Here is a 20,979-nt window from a genome sequence, read left to right on the forward strand (position 1 = left end):
GTGGTGGTGGGTGCCTATAATCCCAGCTACTCGGTCGGAAGGCTGAAGTAGGAGAATTGCTTGAACTCGGGGGGCAAAGTTTGCAGTGAGCGGAGATTGCGACACTGCATTCCAGCCTGGGCAACAGAGTGAGACTCTGTCTCAAAAAAAAAAAAAAAAAAGAATCCACAGATGAGACCTCCTCCTTGCAGCCTTGTATGCTTGACATGCTTTGGGGGAGTGGGGGAGCGGGAGGAGCAGGCACTTCAGAGTCACTTCCCTATATAGGTCTCTTCAATCCATTTCAACCTATCTTCTGAGGAATCCTTAAGACCAAAGACCGCTGAGAAATTTATTAGTTTTCTAAAACATAGGCATTTAGTGAGATGCTGATGTATGACAATATTATACGGTAGCAACAAGGCATTTTTCTGAAACAAAAGCTCAAGTAAAGTTTATTAAAAGGAAACACAAATAACTACATTCAAAAACAATTATTCAAAATATCATAGTTTTCTTTCTCTCTCTCTCTTTTTTTTTTTTTTTTTTTTTGGACAGAGTCCTGCTGTTTCACCTAGGCTGGAGTGCAATGGAAAGATCTCGACTCACTGCAGCTACCACCTCCTGGGTTCAAGCGATTCTCCTGCCTCAGCCTCCCCAGTAGCTGGAATCACAGGTGCGTGCTACCACACCCGGCTAATTTTTGTATTTTTAGTAGAGACAGGACTTCACCATGTTGGCCAGTCTGGTCTTCAACCTCAGGTGATCCTCCCGCCTTGGCCTTCCAAAGTGCTGGGATTGCAGGTGTGAGCCACCATGCCAAGCCAAAATATAGTTTTCTTAGAATGAAGTATGTACTTAAAATATATTTTTATGTGCAACACTTGCAGGGAATTATAATATATATATGTTATTAATTATTTGATGAGCAAAGTCATCATATATAGAGTCTCTGATATTTTACTTGGTAACTAAGTTATTTGGAAACAAATCCAGATGTACCAATAAAAATTCAGAAAGAAAATGCCTCATGGGGCTTTCTGACCCAGCCCTTTTACTCTTAAGCATTTGCTACATTCCAAGTAACATTCTTAAATTAGTTATAAAAAACAAGGGGACACTTCCAGTAATCAAAAGGGGACTTATACAAGAGTGACAAAAAATAGCATAATTTCTTCCCTTCCTCTTCCTCCTGCCCCAATACAGCCTTTTGCTATTGATATAAATTATTTATCACTTTTAAGAATAAGGCCCTTAGTGTTGATCTTCCCATTTCTAATAAATGTGGTATTTTTAAAAGGACATGCCTCATGTGGCTTAGAATAGCATCTGGAAGAATAGAGCTAACAAATTGGTTTTTTTTTTGTTGAGACGGAGTCTAGCTCTGTCGCCCAGGCTGGAGTGCAGTGGCCGATCTCAGCTCACTGCAAGCTCCGCCTCCCGGGTTCACGCCATTCTCCTGCCTCAGCCTCCCGAGTAGCTGGGACTACAGGCACCCACCACCTCGCCCGGCTAGTTTTTTGTATTTTTTTTTGAGACGGAGTCTAGCTCTGTCGCCTAGGCTGGAGTGCAGTGGCCGATCTCAGCTCACTGCAAGCTCCGCCTCCCGGGTTTACGCCATTCTTCTGTCTCAGCCTCCCGAGTAGCTGGGACTACAGGCGCCCGCCACCTCACCAGGCTAGTTTTTTTGTATTTTTTAGTAGAGATGGGGTTTCACCGGGTTAGCCAGGATGGTCTTGATCTCCTGACCTCGTGATCCGCCCGTCTCGGCCTCCCAAAGTGCTGGGATTACAGGCTTGAGCCACCGCGCCCGGCCTCTAACAAATTGTTAACAGTAGCATTAGACTAAGTATTTGTGATGGGGCAAGAGAGGACTTTTACTTTCCTTATGTTTGCTTACCTGAATATATGCAATGAACATGTGTTTCTTTCATCAATCAAAAAAATCAATCAGGGCTGGCATGGTGGCTCATGCCTGTAATCCCAGCACTATGGGAGGCCGGACAGGAGGATCACTTGAGCTCCAGGTTCGAGACTAGCCTAAGCAACATAGGGGATCTGAGGTATACAGAAAAAAAATTAATAAACAAAAAATAAATTAGCTACGTATGGCGATGGCACATGCCTGTGAACCCAACCCAGGCTGAGGTGGAAAGATTGCTTGGGCTGGGGAGGTTGAGGCTACAGTGGGCCGTGATTGTGCCATTGCACTCCAGCCTAGGTGACAGAGCAAGATATTGTCAAAACAAAACACAACAAAACTAAACAATAAAGATAATTTTTAGAAAGAAAAAACCCCAGCATGTACTTTGGATCTAGCATGGTGACTTATTTTCAGTCACTCAATCAAATATTAAGATTCTTAATGTTTTTCTTAATGTTTGAGCCTGAGCCTTAGTTTCCTCACCTATAAAAAATAAGGTTAATACTTAATACACAGAGATGCCATGAGGAAAATGCTAACCACATGGTAAATACACAACAGAGCTTTAATTTCCTTGCCTGTAAAATGTGGAACCTGGATTTGTTGTCTATGATTCTTTCTGGAGTTATAATATTGTGATTCCCTCTTTTTATATTCACAGAAAAAGGTTGCTAAATAAAGTTAAATGTCTTCATTTGTCTTCAGGTAGTTATTTTTCTTTTATTTCCTGAATGACCAGGAAGCCAAAAACATGTGAGCAGTGCCTCTGGAATGTCTGGGCCACTCCACCCTGGGCACCTGGGAAATGATAGGGTATTTCCACTCATTAGAAACTCCCTGATGAAGAGAGCTTTCCTTAGTGGGAAGAGTATCTAACTTCAGTTGTAATAAGCCAGGGTGTGCCATTAAAAATGTTATATACTCTCAATTTTGGGCTTTGAGTACTCCCAGCTTTCTCTTAATTGGTTTGCTTACCTATATTTGCAATCCAGATACTCTGCTGAAACAGTTATGCAAGTGTTCCATAATTTATTATATCCCATGTGTATGTCATTGGTTAAAGTCCAATTAGATCATTATCAATTAGAGAGGAATGCATATTAGTTGAGTTTACAGAGTTGTCTCCTACACATCAGAAATGCTAATAATTGCCCGTCTTTGATGGTACTAGGATGATAATTTTACAAGTCTCTTTTTGCTTTCAGAAGATTGAAAAGTGGCTTGGATCATAGCAGTGGCAATACTCATCAGACTATAAAAAGGCAAAAACTTAAAAAGGGAGAGAACTACAAAATCAGGAAACATTGCCATCCCCAATTTCTCAAAACATGACATGCTTTTTATTTAATAAAATTTTGTGTGGATACAGAATCATAGAGAGGAACACCCACATGACTTAGAATTCAAAGTATCTCATGTATGAGATTTCTTAAATTAAGCCTTTTCTGTGCCTGCTGAATACCAGTGGGTGAAGAACGCCTTCAATGCCATTTTGGCATTTCTAGCACCCTGTGTGGCTTGGTAAGATTCTTTATCCTGACATGTTATAGTAGTCCCAGCTTTTCTTGTAGAAGAAAGTCCATTCTGCTTAACATTAATTTTAAGAGATATTATAGTAGAACTGAATATAAACAGACTTTTTTTGTTTCCATATGTATGATTAAGTTTCTCTATATACAAACTAGAGATAAAACAACTTGATCCTTACTATAGGGAAGGCTGAGGGAATTCTTTCTATGAGCAATAATGATAAATATTAACATTTTCTGAGTGTCTACTATTTCTCAGCCATCATGGTTGGCATTTTGTATTCCACTATTTTATTTAATCCTAAGAAGACTCTGTAAGGTATTATCTACTTTTTTCCTTCTACCTCCCCCACCAGCCTTCAAAAAAAAAAAAAGAAAAGTCTAGTCAAATGCAGTAGATATATGCTTTTTTTCAAATAAGGAAGCTGACATTTACAGAAGCTAATAATTTACCATTTAAGTATGCCATGTCTGATTCCAACACCTTGACTTTCATTACTTCTCTTTGACCTTCTAGGAGGAAGATGGAAATGTTCTGAAGTCTGGGACATTGCCTACAAGTCCTTCAGCAACTGAAACCACACTTGTGTCACTCTTCCTCCTCCTGCTTTCCCTTATCTCTTACACTCTGGTGATACAAACCTACTTGCAGTTCCCTTAAAGTCCTGTTCTCTCAAGTCTCTGGACTTTTGTTGGGATTGTTTCTTGGCTTAAACTTTCTTTATCCCAATAGCATCAGACTAGCTGGCCTACTCCTTTCAAGTTTCAGTTTAAACTACTCTGCCATGCTTCCATTACTCTTGACATACTCCATTACAGTAAGGATCTTTCTCTGTCATCATCTAAATGGAGCAACTTGAGGGAGTCCTTTTGTTTCTTCATTATTGTATTTCCAGGACCTTTCAAAATATCTATTTTGCAGTAGATGTTCTATTAAACATTTATATAATGAATGTATGAAAGAATGCATAAATGACTTGCTATTCATGAAAAAAAACTCATTAGGGATCTGTGGAGGGTCCTATCTTATTTTATTCCATAACAGCCTACAAGTTACCAGAAGTGGAAACTTTTCATCCTCTCATAAGAAAGCTTTCCAACATATCCTTATTTTGAATAGCATATCTGGAACACAGTAATAGCTTGACACATATTTGTTGAATTGATGAAGAGCCTGAGAAACGAATATAACGTCTTGATAATATAGTGCCTCTTCTTTCCAGACTCACTTTGTGCCCTGCCTACTTTATCCTCTAATAATGAGTAACAGTATGTAATTTTCATTCATGCACCAAATACTTATTTATCCACTATTACGTGCCGGCACATTGGTGCACTGTTTCAAGTAGGCTCCTTCCTTTCCTTGCTATCCGTGTTCGTGGAAATTCATGAAATCATTCAGCGAATACCATATTTATTGTGGTTTTCCTATCTTCCTTCATTCAGTTCAGTCACTTCTCCCAGACCATCCCTGACCCCTTAGGCAGCTAGTGCCTGCCTCTATCTTAGCCCTGATTACATCAATTTTATGTTTGTCACTCTCTACCCCCATCTCTAACCCACAATACCGTTATGCTCTCAGAAGGCAGGAATTGAAGTTTGGTTCACTTACGTGCCCCCAGGGCCCAGCAAAAACCTAGGACACAGCCAAACTGTCTATATATAAGTATTGAAATTAATAATTGCTACTTTTTTTTTTTTTTTTTTTTTCGGAGAGACAGAGTTTCACTCTTGTTGCCCAGGCTGGACTGCAATGGCACGATGTTGGCTCACTGCAACCTCCGCCTCCCAGGTTCAAGCGATTCTCCTGCCTCAGCCTCCCGAGTAGCTGGGATTACAGGCATGCACCACCACACTCGGCTAATTACGTATTTTTAGTAGAGACGGGGTTTCTCCATGTTGGTCAGGATGGTCTCCAACTCCCAACCTCAGGTGATCCACCTGCCTCGGTCCCCCAAAGTGCTGGGATTACAGGCGTGAGCCACTGCGCCCGGCGTAATTGCTACTCTTTATTGAACAACATGGATTAACACTTTGAAGTCTCACCACACCAAGAATAATTCACACCAATGAATTAACTATTATTAACATGTCATCCATGAGAAAAAAGAGGCTTGAAAAAGTTTAGAAACTTGCTTAAGGTCACACTGTGGTGGAGCCTGTTATTGCAGGAATCTGAAGAATGAAGTCACCTTTGAATCTAAATGAGTAAGACTCCTTCTCACTATTTTTTCTTGACGTTTTCATTTAGCTCTTGCAAAATCTTTGTTCTTTAGACCAATGACTCCTCATCTTGATATTGTAAGTGGGGGAAATACCCTCTTTTTTCACTTTGGAAATTGTTCAATCTCTCTTTGGAAGAAACATGATTTTAAACTTTCTGAACTCTCCTTCTGCGGAAAAATCCGCGCAGGAGTCCTGGGGCACATAACAGGTTCAGTGAGGACTGTCATTCGAAACGGAATGCGGGAACTAAGATTTTTTTGTTTTTCCGGGAAGAAACACAACGAATTTAGCAGAGGGGAGGATGGTCCTTCTGTTAGGTGCACAAATCCTAAGACTTGAGGGAATTTGACTGTTCACACTTAAGATAGCTGCGGGTGACTGTGTTGCCCACAGCTAAGATGGCTGCTAATGACCATCTCCTTTGGCTGGGTCTATTCTTTTGCTCGGTAGTATCTTCATCGAGAATTAAAGAGAATAAAATTTAGTAAAAGTTGGCACCTCCCTGCTAAGTGGATAAAATAAGGAAGTGGCATTGTTTGTTTAGAAAACCTTCTACCGCGCAAATTGTTCTTTCCCTTAACCAAAATGGGCGTTAAGGTTGTTCCGAGGTTTGAAGCTTCCAGCCCTTAACTAAGATGGCGCCTGGAGGCCCGTTAAAAATTAGCTTGCCCTTTTTTCTGCCCTCTACCAACACGGCTTCCGTGGCTTCGTTCACGTGACATTCCTGGACTACGGCGCGGGAGAGGGGGTAGGAGGGCCCTTGAAGGGTGCGCGTTCCCGTGGCGGTGCACCGGGTAGGTTTCAGTCAGAGTCACTATGGCGGCCGAAGCTGGCAAGGTAAGCTGAGGCGGCGGTGGCGGCTAGGGAGGTAGCACCCGTCGTGGCGTCCTGGCTCCAAATCTTCGCAGCCTCCTTGCGGAGAGGTCGGCGGAGGTCGTGTCTAGCGGTGGGGGCTGGCGGGGGTCTGGCTGGAGGAGCCGAGGGCTGAGGCTGGCGGGCTGAGGCGCCTGACGGCCGTTTGTTTTGATGTTTTCCCCACCAGGTCGGAAAGTTTCCTGCCTCGTCGGGCGCAGCTTGAGCTTGCCCCATCGGCCGCGATCGGTGGAGGCTGCGGCGGACCCAGCCCGGGGCCTCCAGGCCTCTCCCCAACCTCCGGGCCAGTCTCCCTCCCCCACCTTCTCGTCCGCCGGGAGCTGCGGCTGCCGTCCCTGAGATGCGACCCTCGCGGGGGCGACCCTGAGGGGAGGCGGCCCATGTGCTGAGCGGCGGACAGGAGCCCAGGCGTCCGGGGACCAACTTCCTGCCGCCTGGGAACCCGCGCCTCCCGGTGTCGCGCCTCGCTCGATCAGCACCGGCCTGCGGAGCCGGGTCCCCGCCCTGGTCGCGGGGACGCTCGCCAGGTGCCCGGGAGTCCCGACTCGGCTACTGCCCGCGCCCCGCCGGCCTCCACGCCTCGCGCGGAGGACCTCAGCCACCGCTGCCTCGGATCGTGCGAGGCCGGGGACCGCGTCCCCCTTCCCGGGGCGGCCTCCGCGCAGCAGGGGCGATGCAGACTTTCCCGCCGGCCGTCTAGAGCCTCTACATTGCAGGCGAGGACGGGCGGTGACTGCCCAGAGGTGCCCGGCCACACCTTCCTTCGGCCCAAAAGGACTTTCCTGGCCGCGCCGAACCGACCCTTCCTTCATGCTGCAGTGCTGCAACGTTTCCGCCACCGAGGGGGAAAAGCGGCCGCGATCTCAAACCAAACGCAAGAATTGGCGTGTGACTCATCTGCTTGGATACCTCCAGTCCCCAAACTGTGTTCCAGGAGTTTTCTTGGCGGAAGCTGCCCGATGTTTGAGCCATTTCTTCCCAGAGAAGAAGATGGACTGAAAGCCGCCAGTTGGGGACTTTTTGTGATTAGGGCGCTGCTGGGTTTTAAAGGAGGTGATGGGGCTTGCGCTGGCTTGTCTTCCCACCCAAGTGAAGAGTTGATGTTCACTGGTTATGCTTAGACAATGTGCAGTTTGTGTTAATTTAAAATTTTGGGTGGGATAGGGGGATAGGCTTGTGAAGGGCAGTCCGGATCCGGAGGAACTCCTCTTTGTTCCTGGTAGGAGAGCCACCCCCAGTCTATCCTCGATGCCGTCAGCCTTGGCCATCTTCACTTGCCGCCCGAACTCGCACCCGTTTCAGGAGCGTCATGTCTACCTGGACGAGCCCATCAAAATCGGCCGCTCAGTGGCCCGCTGTCGACCAGCGCAGAATAATGCCACTTTTGATTGCAAAGTGCTGTCAAGGAACCACGCTCTCGTCTGGTTTGATCACAAGACGGGCAAGGTAATGTCACCACATTGTCCAGCGGCATTGTTTAACAAACTTGTTTCCCCTCCTTTGCCCTCCCTGAGAGGCTTAATGTATGCAGGATCCCAGGGTTGCATCCAGAGGAGGCTTTGCGCAAAGCCACGAAAAAACTGTTTGTGTGCCTGGTTCTAGTGGAAATTTGATTGAGGTGGTTGAATGGAAAACAGAGAAGGTATTGTAATTAAAAACCTCAGGAAGTCTATGGCATCTTGATAACGTGGTCATTCCCAGTGAAATACCAAACTAGATAGTGAAACTTGGCGTCTTGCTTTCAGTCTGCTTGGAAAGGTGAATTCACAGTTCAGCGCTTTATTAAGCAAGCAGGAGTTGTCAGAGCAATTCGGGGAATCCGTGGCCATTATTATCCCGGGGCTCAAGTGTCTTAGTAGTGAAATGTAGTTAACACATAGCTTTAGGTGAGTTCAGATCAGGACCTTTCTAGTAAGGACAATTGCTTGTATAAACCTAAGATTTTTGAGAGGTTTGATACATACTTGCTCTTGAAGGAATAATTTGCAATAATCAAAGCTAATTTAATTAAGCATGAACAACTGTAACTTTATATATTTTCAGAGTATTTTTTACAAGTTGGAGAACATACACATACTGCGTTTGAAAATCACTTTTTGATGTTCCCTGCAGCACTTATTAAGTACTTAGTGCATTCTTACAGAGGTGCTATTCAAAAGTTTGTGTTAGGAAATAAATTTATTTTCTGAAATTATACCCTATTCTGTCAATTATAGCATTACTTAAATGTGATGCGATGAATTCAGTGCTTTTCATTTTAAGCGTAATCAGTTTAGTATTTTTATGTTAGTATCGTAAATTCTATACATGTATGTGCTTTTATTTTAAGAAATGAAAGAAATTAAGATCCTTTCCATTTTTAAAAACTATTTATTTATGTTTATGGATAGTATACTAAAGAGCTCATCTTTGTGCCTAAACCTCAGGTTTTTAGCTGAGCTACTGAATCAGTTCCAACTTTAAGTTATGTAAGACTAATAGGACTGTCTCAGGTTTCACCTCCTGACTTTTTGCCCCTTCTTTCTGAGTTAAATAATTAAATCTTTCTTAAAGGAAGAACTTAAGTCTTCAAGAATATGTTTTGAAATGAAAGAAACTTGAGCCTTAAAAGGAAGAGAAAAAAATGATACTTCGGCAGCTACTGATTTAAGGAATTATTTTGTAAATTATTTTTTGAAGAAAGGAGGAAAAGATTGTCCAAGTGCTGTGTGCTGCATAATATCTATACTTTATTCTACGTGTAGGAGTGTAGGATGAGAACTGAAGAATATGTTAACTTTTCTGTATAACACCAGATCGTCATTTACCTGTGGAGCAGACCCTTCCTGCCTACCCCCAAGCTGAACTTAGGGTGCCTAAAATACTATGTAGATTACTCGTAATCCTTTTTTTTTTTTTTTGAGACAGATTTTTGCTCTTGTCACCCAGGCTGGCGTGCAGTGGTGCTATCTCAGCTCACTGCAACCTCTGCCTCCCAGGTTCAAGTGATTCTCCTGCCTCAGCCTCCCAAGTAACTGGGATTACAGGCACGCGCCACCACGCCCGGCTACTTTTGTATTTTTAGTAGAGACAGCGTTTCACCATGTTGGCCAGGCAGTCTCGAACTCCTGACCTCAGTTGATCTGCCTGCCTCAGCTTCCCAAAGTGCTGGGATTACAGGCGTGAGCCACTGCACCTGGCCCTCATAATTCTTTAAAATGAATATTCATAGAGCTCATTTTTCCAGCAGTTGAATTTAAGTATCAGTTTACTACTAAGTAGTGCCTTAACTCAACCAGCTTTTACATTTTTGCCATTTTACGTTCTTGGGCAACAGGTCTAAACTAATTAGACAACAGGTTTGCTCAGGGTACATACTCTGCAAATGCACTTTGGTTAAACACTCAAAGGGAATGCTCATTTTTTGTTTTACTTATTTGAAAAATACTGATTTCATGCACAGTGCTTTCCATGGCCGTAATAAAACTCTCACAATAGGTTATTTTGAGATAACTAAGAATAGATCAATAGTGACTGTTTCAGGAATTGAGATGACATGTTAATAGTTGTTTTTTTTTTTTTTTTTTTTTTTTTTTTTTAAGATGGAGTCTTGCTCTGTTACTCAGGCTAGAGTGCAATAGCGCAGCCTCAGCTCACTGCAACCTCTGCCTCCTGGGTTCAAGCGATTCTTGTGTCTTAGCCTCCTGAGTAGCTAGAATTGCAGGCACGTACCACCATGCCCAGCTAATTTTTATATTCTTAGTAGATACTGGGTTTCACCATGTTGGCCAGGGTGGTCTTGAATGCCTGACCTCAAGGGATCCACCCTCCTCGGCCTCCCAAAGTGCGGCCAACGTGCCTGGCCATGAAATTTGTTCGTCAGAAAAACTTATCTTTGAAGGGTAGATATGGCTTATTTCTACCATTTTCACTTTTTTCCCCCTTCTGCTTTATTAGCTAAAATAACACGCAGGCTATGAGACCACTACTTTAGATATAGATGTAATTATTGATTATTATACCACTTAATCTAGTTACAGCAGATACTCTGTCAGATCTTACCATGTCATTGAATTGCTTTAGGAATTAACTATTTAAAGTTTTGGTTTGGACAGATAGTAGGTTTTAATTGAACATCTATTATGTGCCAGACACTGTGAGGGACACAGTTCCAAAGAAAACCCACAGCGTGACCAAATAGTTCTTTTATGAAATTTGCATTGTCTGTAGTCCCAGCTACTCGGGATGCCGAGGCATGAGGGTTGCTTCAGCCCAGAAATTTGAGGTTTCAGTACTGTGATTATGCCACTGCACTCCAGCCTGGGCATTAAAGCAAGACCCTGTCTCTTAAAAAAAAAAAAAAAAAAAAAGAATCCCTTCAGGCAAGGAGTTTTGCTCTTGTTGCCCAGGCTGGAGTGCAATGGTGTGATCTTGACTCACTACAACCTCTCTCTCCTGGGTTCAAGTGATTCTTCTGCCTCAGCTTCCTGAGTAGTTGGGATTACAGGCATGTGCCACCACGCCTGGCTAATTTTGTATTTTTAGTAGAAACAGGGTTTCTCCATGTTGGTCAGGCTGGTCTTGAACTCCCAGCCTCAGGTGATCCACCCACCTTGGCCTCCCAAAGTGCTGGGATTATAGGTATGAGCCACTGCGCCCAGCCAGGTTTCCCCCCCCCCCCAAAACATCTGGGGATGATAATGGTACCTCTTATTGGTTTGAGAATTGAGGTAATTATATAAATCACTTAGCACCCTGTCCCTGGCTCTTACTAAGCACCCAGTACTTACCAGAGAGGGTGTTTAGTGGGGAAGAGGGAACTATTTAGACAACACTTTGCAATTTGCTATAGTGCTATGGAGTCTTAGGAAGGTAATGAGAAATTATTTTCTTTAATGTGTTAGCATACATAGAAGAAATTTTTTTTTTTTTTTTTTTTTTTTTTTTTTGATATGTGGCTCTGTTGCCCAGGCTGGAGTGCAGTGGTGCAGTCTCGACTTATTGCAACCTATGCCTTCTGGATTCAAGGGATTCTCCTGCCTCAGCTTCTCAGGTAGCTGGGATTACAGGCATTCATCACCAGGCCCAGCTAATTTTTGTGTTTTTAGTGGAGACAGGGTTTCACCCTGTTGGCCAGGCTGGTCTCAAACTCCTGACCCCAGGTGATCCACTTGCCTCGGCCTCCCAAAGTGCTAGGATTACAGGCATGAGCCACTGCGCTTGGCCAGATGAAATTTTTAAAATTGAAACTGATGTAGTTGATAACTTTGTGCAAATTGGCAATTTACCTGGGAGGTCGAAAATTGGGGTAATATGTGCTTTGGATGACTTTCACTTTGTGGTGACTGTTGCATTCTGCATTGTCCATTATGGGAGGCTCTTTAAAAGTTGGAAGAAATAGGTCGGGCATGGTGGCTCATGCCTGTAATCCAGCACTTGGGGTGGCTGAGGCGGACGAATCACGAGGTTAGGAGATTGAGATCATCCTGGCTAACAGGGTGAAATCCCGTCTCTATGAAAAATACAAAAAATTAGCTGGGCGTGGTGGCATGTGCCTGTAATCCCAGCTACTTGGTGAGGCTGAGGCAGGAGAATTGCTTGAACCCGGGAGGTGGAGGTTGCAGTGAGCTGAGATCGCGCCACTGCACTCCAGTCTGGGTGACAGAGCGAGACTCCATCTCAAAAACAAAAACAAAAACAAAAAAGTTGGAAGAAATAATAAACACTTGAAACTTTATGATTATTCAAATGATACATGTTCATTTTAGAATATCTGCAAAATGTAGGCAGGTGGAAATCTAAGTGACACTTTTTAATGCTAAGCTCATGGAATATCTTATTGTATAATACTTAAATCTGCATGTTGAAGGGTGACAGGTTTGGCACAAAGCAGAGTTTCATAATCTTTCCCAAATCATCTTCTCAGTAATGTAGCAGTTGGATATTGCCTTGCTTGGATGCTGGCCCTATGTATTATCCTCCATCCTTTTTGGAAGTCACGCTTTTCAAATTAGATGGCAGATAATAGAATGATTTTTTTTTTTTTTTTTTTTTTGAGTCGGAGTCTTGCCCTGTCTCCCAGGCTGGAGTGCAGTGGCGCAATCTCGGCTCACTACGACCTCTCCCTCCTGTGTTCAAGTGATTCTCCTGCCTCAACTTCCCGCGTAGCTGGGATTACAGGCATGAGCCACCATGCCTGGCTAATTTTTTGTATTTTTAGTAGAGACAGGGTTTCACCATTTGGCTATGCTGGTCTTGAACTCCTGACCTCAGGTGATCCGCCCGCCTCGGCCTCCCAAAGTGCTAGGATTACAAGCCTGAGCCATGGTGCCCAGCCTAGAATGGTTATCAATCCCTCTGTTGATTCAAGGCACCATTGAGCAAGCAAATCTACCCATATAGTGGTTACATAGAAGGGATAGTGAGTGGACTCTTCTCTTGTGATTTGGATGGCCCTATTTGATTTGAGGCTTTGGGGTATTGGTGAAATGCTAGTGGTTGACATAGCAGTCTAGTTCCAGTCTCACTGAAGTTTACTTACTGGTGGTAGTAGTTGTCTACTTCTAGTCTCACTTTTAATTTAAACTTAGTGCATTTTTTTTTTTTTTTTTGAGATGGAGTCTCGCTCTGTCACTCAGGCTGGAGTGCAATGGTGTGATCTCGGCTCACTGCAACCTCTGCCTCCTGGGTTCAAGCAGTTCTCCTGTCTCAGCCTCCTGAGTAGCTGGGATTATAGGCACACACCACCATGCCCAGCGACTTTTTTGTATTTTAGTAGAGATGGAGTTTCACCATGTTGCATAAGCTGGTCTCAAACTCCTGAGCTTAGGCAATCCACTTGCCTCGGCCTCCCAAAGTGTTAGGATTACAGGTGTGAGCCACCGCGCCTGGTCTAGTGTATCTGTTTGAGCACCTGTTCTATCATGATTTGTTTGAGTGAAGGACATAGTGGTAAAGGGGGAGAAAATGACACAAACTGGTAAGAATTTTTTCTTCTTTTTAGGAACTTTTACACTGGATAGAGAAGGTGACTGTGCACTTTGAAAATAGTTGAGATAGGTGATATTATATAAGTTTCAATGGCAAAAGAGTGATGACATTTGACTTTAAAATTAGGGGTGGGTAGATAAGAAAAGGTGTTTTTGTTGTTGTTTTTATTTTTTTGTGGGGATGAGGATGGAATAAAACAAAAGCAGATAATTTTGAACGAGCTTTGCATTTTCCAAATGCTGAGGAAACTCACTTTGTTGGATTAGAGAGTTCTTTGAAGAGTAGCCAAGGGTGAACATCTATTCTGTGTGATGTTCTTATTTGTACCTTGTCTTTGTAATTAATTTTCACACTCTAGAAGACAGGAATGTTTTCCTACTATCTTGTATAAAGTAGTTGTTGAATAAATGAAGCTGACTAGATAGTATGGTGCCAGGTTGTGAAGTGCCTTGCTTACCAAGCTAAGGATGTGGACCCTTGGGTTATGGAATGCCTAGGAGAGTTCTGAGCAGAGCACTGACATACCAAACCCCTATTTAAGAAAGAGTGGGCCTGGTGCAGTGGCCCACGCCTGTAATCCCAGCACTTTGGGAGACCGAGGTGGATGGATCACCTGAGGTCAGGAGTTTGAGACCAGCCTGGCCAACATGGTGAAACCCCATCTTTACTAAAAATACAAAAACTAGCCAAGTGTGGTGGCATGAACCTGTAATCCCAGCTACTTGGGAGGCTGAGGCAGGATAATCACTTGAACCCAGGAAGGAGAGGTTGCAGTGAGCAGAGATTGCATCTTTGCACTCCAGCCTGGGCAACAGAGCGAGACTCCCTCTCAAAAAAAAAAAAAAAAAAAGAAAGAGTGATACAATAGTGATACAATAGCAGTATGTAGAGTTGCCTGGAACAAGGAAAAATGGGTAACAGCTTAACTAACTATACTGGGCCCTGTTCTAAGTGCTTTACATGTTAACTTAATCCTGGAGTAACTCTTTGAGGTGCTTGTTTTTTCCACATTAACCTGAGGGAAGATCGAGGCACGGAGAGATCTTGGTCAAGTTCACAAAGCTATTAAATGGTAGAATTGAGATTTAAACTCAAGCTCATAGCCACTGTGCTATTCTAAGGCTTTGTAACACTTTAGATATGATGTGAAGGCATAGACCAGGTTAACAGTAGGAATGAAAATGATTAAATGCCAGAAAAGAAAAAAAGATAAGAATATTAAATTAACTTGCACATTAGGACTTCGGCAAAGAGCAAGGTCCTATGTGAACTGAAGATTTTAGGGAAAGTTTAATGGATGAAACAGTTTCATGGAAGAATGCAATTTAAACTAGACCTTAGGACTTTTAAAAAGAGGAAGAATGGCCAGAAACAGTGGCAAATGCCTGTAATCTCAGCTACTTGGGAGGCTGAGTCTGGAAGATTGCTTGAGGCCAGGAGTTTGAGGCTGTAGTATGCCCAAATTGCACCTGTGAAAATCTACTGCACTCCAGCCTGGGCATCATAGCAATAATTTGTCTCTAAAAGAAAAAAAAAAGTTCAAAAATTTGTATTTGCCAGGGGTGCATCAGGTCTGTAGCCCCACCTACTTGGGAGGATGAGACAGGAGGATCACTTAGGCCAGGAGTTCAAGGCTATATAGTGCACTATGATTACTCTAGCCTGGGTGACATAGTGAGACCCATCTTAAAAAAAAGGAAGTGGGGTTAGGGGATAGATTGTAGTTAGAGTCAGTCTGGGAAAGGAGTTTTGGGTGGGAGGAAGAAGCAGGGATGATATATGGCATGTTCCAAGGACATTGCAAGGAAGTCATTGTGAAGAGTCTGCTGAATTTGACCACCAAGATTGTTTCTTCTTTTCTCCTCCACACATCTAAGCATGACCACAAAGATCCTAGCCTCAGCTTTTGGGAGAATGGCAGGTCATACATTCTTTTACTTTTTGTTTGTTTGTATGTTCATTTTAACAGAAGTTTCTTGTTGACAGAAGTATAAAGGTCATTAAGGGGTGCTGGTGTTTGTGAGAAAGTCTTTTACTTGACAAGTTGTATTTAAGACACGTAATGTGAACATGTATAGAAAGCCAGATTGTATATTTAAAGCACGTGTTCATTTCCTTCTATATTACTTTTCATACTAGTGGGAAATTGATAACATATTTTATCTGTGATTTCAAGTTGTTAAAAATATTGATGGTGTATATACTTAAAGCATTTTTTTTTCCCCAGTTAGTTCTTTGACATTACTCCTTAGGTTAAATTCACTCTTTGCCCTTTTAGGCTCCTGTCTGGTTTTCTGGGTTTTTTTTTGAGACGGAGTCTCACTGTGTTGCCCAGGCTGGAGTGCAGTGGTGCCATCTTGGCTTGCTGTAAGCTCCGCCTCCCAGGTTCACGCCATTCTCCTGCGTCAGCCTCCTGAGTAGCTGGGACTATAGGCACCCGCCACCACGCCCTGCTAATTTTTTTTTTTTTTTTTTTTTTTGTATTTTTAGTAGAGATGGGATTTCACTATGTTGGTCAGGCTGGTCTCGAACTTCTGACCTCGTGATCCCCCTGCCTCGACCTCCCAAAGTGCTGGGATTACAGGCATGAGCCACTGCGCCCAGCCTAGCTGTTGGGTTTTCTTTTTTTTTTTTTTTTTTTTTTTTTTTTTTTTTTTTTTTTTTGAGACGGAGTCTCGCTCTGTCGCCCGGGCTGGAGTGCAGTGGCCGGATCTCAGCTCACTGCAAGCTCCGCCTCCCGGGTTACGCCATTCTCCTGCCTCAGCCTCCCAGGTAGCTGGGACTACAGGCGCCCGCCACCTCGCCCGGCTAGTTTTTTGTATTTTTTAGTAGAGACGGGGTTTCACCATGTTAGCCAGGATGGTCTCGATCTCCTGACCTCGTGATCCGCCCGTCTCGGCCTCCCAAAGTGCTGGGATTACAGGCTTGAGCCACCGCGCCCGGCCTGTTGGGTTTTCTTAAGTGATATTTCTGCTAGAGCTTAGTATTTATTCTTTTTGGTAAGTAGGGAAGAGAATGTCATTTAGAGTTTTAAGTGAAAAGATTGTGATGTTAACTCTTAATGTATGTCAGTTACTTGATAGTTACTTGAATCAAGAAAAATGATAGCATTTATTAGCGGCTGAAACATTCTAAGTTTACAGTCCAGACTCTTTCCTCTTGTCGGGTAAATGCTTCTTTTACTGCCACTCTATAGATAGATAAATAGTTTACACCTTTGCTTAAAAATCTTTGACGTTGTCTCATTAATTTTTACCATTAAAATCTATATCGTATTTTCTTTTTTTCCAGCTCTCTCTTTTATTACTGTTTTTTTTCTTCACCCCAAACTTTGTGTACTAGCTGTATGACAGTGTTCACTGTTCCTAGAACAAGTGCCTTTTTTTGCTCTTTTGTCTTCTAGAATGACCTCTTCTCATCATCCCTTAAGGCTCAGTTCCAATGTGAAACCGTCCCTGACTCCCTTTAACTGAAGAGTTAATTGCTTCTTCCTCTGTACTTCCATTTAACTTTGTGTATAATTTCTTTATTTCCTTTTCTTTTAAAATTTTTAAATTTTTTATTTTTGAGACAGGGTCACCCAGTGTAGTGGTGCCATCTTGGCTTACTGCAGCTTCCACCTCGTGGGTTCAAGCAGTTCTCCTGCCTCAGCCTCCCAAGTAGCTGGGATTACAGGCACCTGCCACCACACCTGGCTTATTTTTGTATTTTTAGTAGAGACAGAGTTTCACCATGTTACCCAGGCTAATCTCGAACTCCTGGCCTCAAGCAATCCACCTGCCTCAGCCTCCCAAAGTGCTGAGATTACAAGTGTGAGCCACTGTACCCGGCCTGTATATAATTTCATTATGGGACATAAACAACAAAATAACTGTGATGCAAATGTACTATTGTCCCATCAGATGTGAACTCTTGAGAACAAGAGAATAGGCACTATATACATGTTTGAATGAGCGAAATGTGAACAATGGAGCCGTCTGTATTTCTGCAAACCTGTGCAGTGTTCGAGGGCAAAAAGTCATTCAAGTTAGTTCTTAATTGGAGATCATGGACTCAATTATCAATATGTAGTCTTCGTATAAGTCATTATTTATTGAGAACTTGCAGTTTGCAAAACATTTTGCTAAGTGTTTTTGGATTGTAGATAATCTTGTGATTGATGATATTAAGTTATATATATGAACTATTACCTTTTCACACAAAATAATTTTTAAAAGTTTTAAAATAATCAGAGTGCTTTCTTGTTTCATTTGGTCTATATAATATTCTTAGAAGTTAAGTAAAACAGCTGCAGTCTGTTTTGCAGTCCCTTTTGTCCAAAAAGAGTTTGATGTTTAGAGGTTATTTGTACAAGATCGTCTAATAGTAACTATGGGAGCTTTTTCCCTCCTGAAATAAAAGCCAACTATTAGACATTTATTCTGAACTATCTTCTTAGGAACTGACGCAATTATTATGAAAATCTGTCTTTTGCTCTTGCTTGCTCTCTTGAAAGGTAATCTAAGCTATTGCTTTTTGATGTATAACCAAAACTTGTCATATTACAGACTTTCAGAGACTGAAATAACTCAAGTTAATTATTTCTCTGAGTCAGCTAATATTTTTTAAAACTTACCTCTACTACTCCTCGCAATAAAATATTGTTTCTTGGGCTTGCATTCAGGCAAACTGATTTGGCTTTGGGTATATATGCAAATGAATGCAACAGCCTTGGAAAAGCTTCTTTGGCCATGTATATTTTTCATACTTTATAAGAGAGTAGCTGACAAATGTAAAGAAAAAAAGGAAAGCTTATATAGGCACTTGAAAATACGGATGTGTTTGGTGATTAGTATTGTATTTTTGTCAAATATACAATTTGGGTTGAATTTTAAATTTAAGCATGTAGAAACTGTATGTTAAGATTTTCTCAATACTTTCAGACTTACACTTTTATTTATATATATAACTACTGACTTATTCTAGATGAGCCAAGCAGAAATGACTTTCCAATATAGACTTTCAAGCTTTTCTTATTTTTTACTTATACAAATAACAGGAATACATTCTCATAAAAAGTCAAGCAGGCTGGGTGTGGTGGCTCACACCTGTAATCCTAGCACTTTGGGAGGCTGAGGCAGGAGAATTGCTTGAGGCCAGGAGTTCAAGTTCAGCCTGGGCAACTATTTATATGAAATGTGTAGAATAGGTAAATTCATAGAAACAAAGATTGGTGGTTTCTAGGGGCTAAGGGTAATTAGGAATGTGATGGTTAATTTTATGTCAGAGTGACTAGGCTGTGGTATCAGTTTTTCACTTGACCAATTTTTGGTCAAACACCAATCTGATATTGCTGTGAAAATATTTCTTAGATGTGACTAACATTTATACCATTAGACTTTGAGTAAAGTATATTACCCTCCATAATGTGGCTGGGCCTCTCTAATCAGTTGAAGGCCTTAAGAAAAAAGACTGAGGTCCCCCTCAAGTTAGGAATTTTGCCCTCACAAAGCTGTTGGACTCAAGACTACACAACAACTCTTCCCTGAATCCCTAGTCTAATGATCTGCTCTGCCGATTTCATACTTGCCAGCACCCCCAACTCCAGTTGCGTGAGCCAATTCCACTAAATAAATCTCTCTATATAAATATGCATTTGATCGGTCCTGTTTTTCTAGAACCTTGACTAGTATAGGATATGACTGCCAAATGGGTCAAATCCTTTTTGGGATGATGAAAATGTAAAATTGATTGTGGCGATGGTTGCACAACTCTAAATTGTATACTTAAATTGGCAATTGTATGGTGTTTGAATTAGATCTCAAAAAATGATTTATTTATTTATTTTTTTTTTTGAGATGGAATCTCGCTCTGTCACCCAGGCTGGAGTGCAGTGGCGCGATCTCAGCTCACTGCAAGCTCCGCCTCCCGGGTTCACGCCATTCTCCTGCCTCAGCCTCCCAAGTAGCTGGGACTACAGGCGCCTGCCAGCGCGCGCAGCTAATTTTTTGTATTTTTAGTAGAGACAGGGTTTCACCATATTAGCCAGGATAGTCTCGATCTCCTGACCTCATGATCCACCCTCCTCGGCCCCCTATAGTGCTGGGATTGCGGGCGTGAGCCACCGCGCCCAGCCGTATTTTTTTTTTTTAAGACACAGGGTCTCACTATGTTGCCCGGCTGGTCTCAAAGTCCTAGGCTCAAGCAACCCTCCCACCTCAGGCTCCCAAAGTGTTAGGATTACAGGGTGAGCTACCACACCTAGGCCCAAAAGGAATGTTAAATGAAGTAATAGCTTAATGAAAGCAGCCTAGGGTATAGAAAGTAGAAGAGAGTGAGTATTCAAGGTAGGTAGGATTAACAGAGCAGCTTTTGAAGTACCACATAGTTTAATTTTCCTCCCTACTTCCTTATTGTGAATGTCTTACTCTTGGTCGGACCTTTGTTTTAACAAATGTATTATATAGATAGTATGTTTCCAATTTTGAAATATTTGTTTCTAGGCACAATTTTGATATTTTTGAGAAGTTGTAGTGCCAGAGTATTAATTTGAGAATTGAGAGAAATGGTTAAGATAGAGTTTAAAAGTCTCAATCTGCACCTCAATCAGTTCAGCATAAGATTAATTTTACTTACCAAGGAATCTTTGATGTATGTAGGCACATACATAGAAGCAGTAAAGTATTGTTAGAATGAACAGTACTAGTTTGATTAGAAGAAAGTATTCATTTGAATTGTAGCTGAACTTGAACTGGGGCCATTATGCTTTCTTAGTCTTTAGTATCTAAGTGTCTCATTCTTGCAGTGCAGTGTGGTGTCCAGTACATAGTCGTGGAAAAATACAATTACGATACAGATAAGTCAAACAATAGTAGCATCTGTGAATCATTGTTTCCAGGGAGCTAAGAGAGTGATGTATTCCTTCCCCCAGGATTGGGGGCAGAAAATGTGGGAGGAAAGAAGAGGGCTTCACAGAGAAAGTTGTTTTTAGGCCACTATTTGAAAAGTGAGTAGGGCTTTGCTAGCTGGATAAAAAAGAGCAGTGCGTTCTAGCTGGAAGCATATGTTTAAGGCAGAAAAGCCTGAAAGAGAATGATGTATTCTGGGAATGCAAACCCAGAAGTTGACAAAATTGAGGGGAAGAAAATAGAGCTGCTATCAGTTCTTTGGGGGTAGTCGAGCACTGCAGGCAGATGCCTTAAGGGAGGCAGTGTAGTTAAAGATTTTGGAGTTGGACTACTGGTGTTGGAATCCTGGCTCCATTGCTTGCCAGATATGTGACCTTGGGGAGTCTGTGTGTTTTCAGTTTTCCATATATGTAAAAAGAGGCTAATAATGGCATTTACTTCATGGGACTTTTATAAACATTTAATGAGAATTGTAAAGCACTTAGCAGAACACCTGGCACAGGATAGGCAGTCAATAGCTTGTGGCTATTAGAATTTTTCTTTCTTTTTTGGTTGGTGTGTTTGTATAGTAATACCAGTTGAATATTCCTTA

General features: G+C 42.3%; 1 protein-coding gene across 15 annotated transcripts in view; it reads left to right on the forward strand.

The window, feature by feature from the left end:
* The first annotated feature begins 7,383 nt into the window (after positions 1-7,383).
* The window catches only part of SLMAP (sarcolemma associated protein), a 182,536-nt gene continuing 168,940 nt past the window's right edge, over positions 7,384-20,979 (forward strand). For 13 of the 15 annotated variants that reach the window (XM_030926736.1, XM_030926727.1, XM_030926772.1 and 10 more), the window contains exon 1: positions 7,665-7,977. In XM_030926736.1, coding sequence (XP_030782596.1) covers positions 7,780-7,977 — 198 coding nt within the window. In that variant the 5' untranslated portion in view covers positions 7,665-7,779. Of the gene's footprint in view, positions 7,978-20,979 lie in introns of all 15 variants that reach the window. The other 2 variants (XM_030926761.1, XM_030926781.1) reach the window with 1 other exon arrangement.

Source organism: Rhinopithecus roxellana, chromosome 1 (assembly GCF_007565055.1).
Source record: "Rhinopithecus roxellana isolate Shanxi Qingling chromosome 1, ASM756505v1, whole genome shotgun sequence".
In the NCBI taxonomy this organism is placed as follows: domain Eukaryota; kingdom Metazoa; phylum Chordata; class Mammalia; order Primates; family Cercopithecidae; genus Rhinopithecus; species Rhinopithecus roxellana.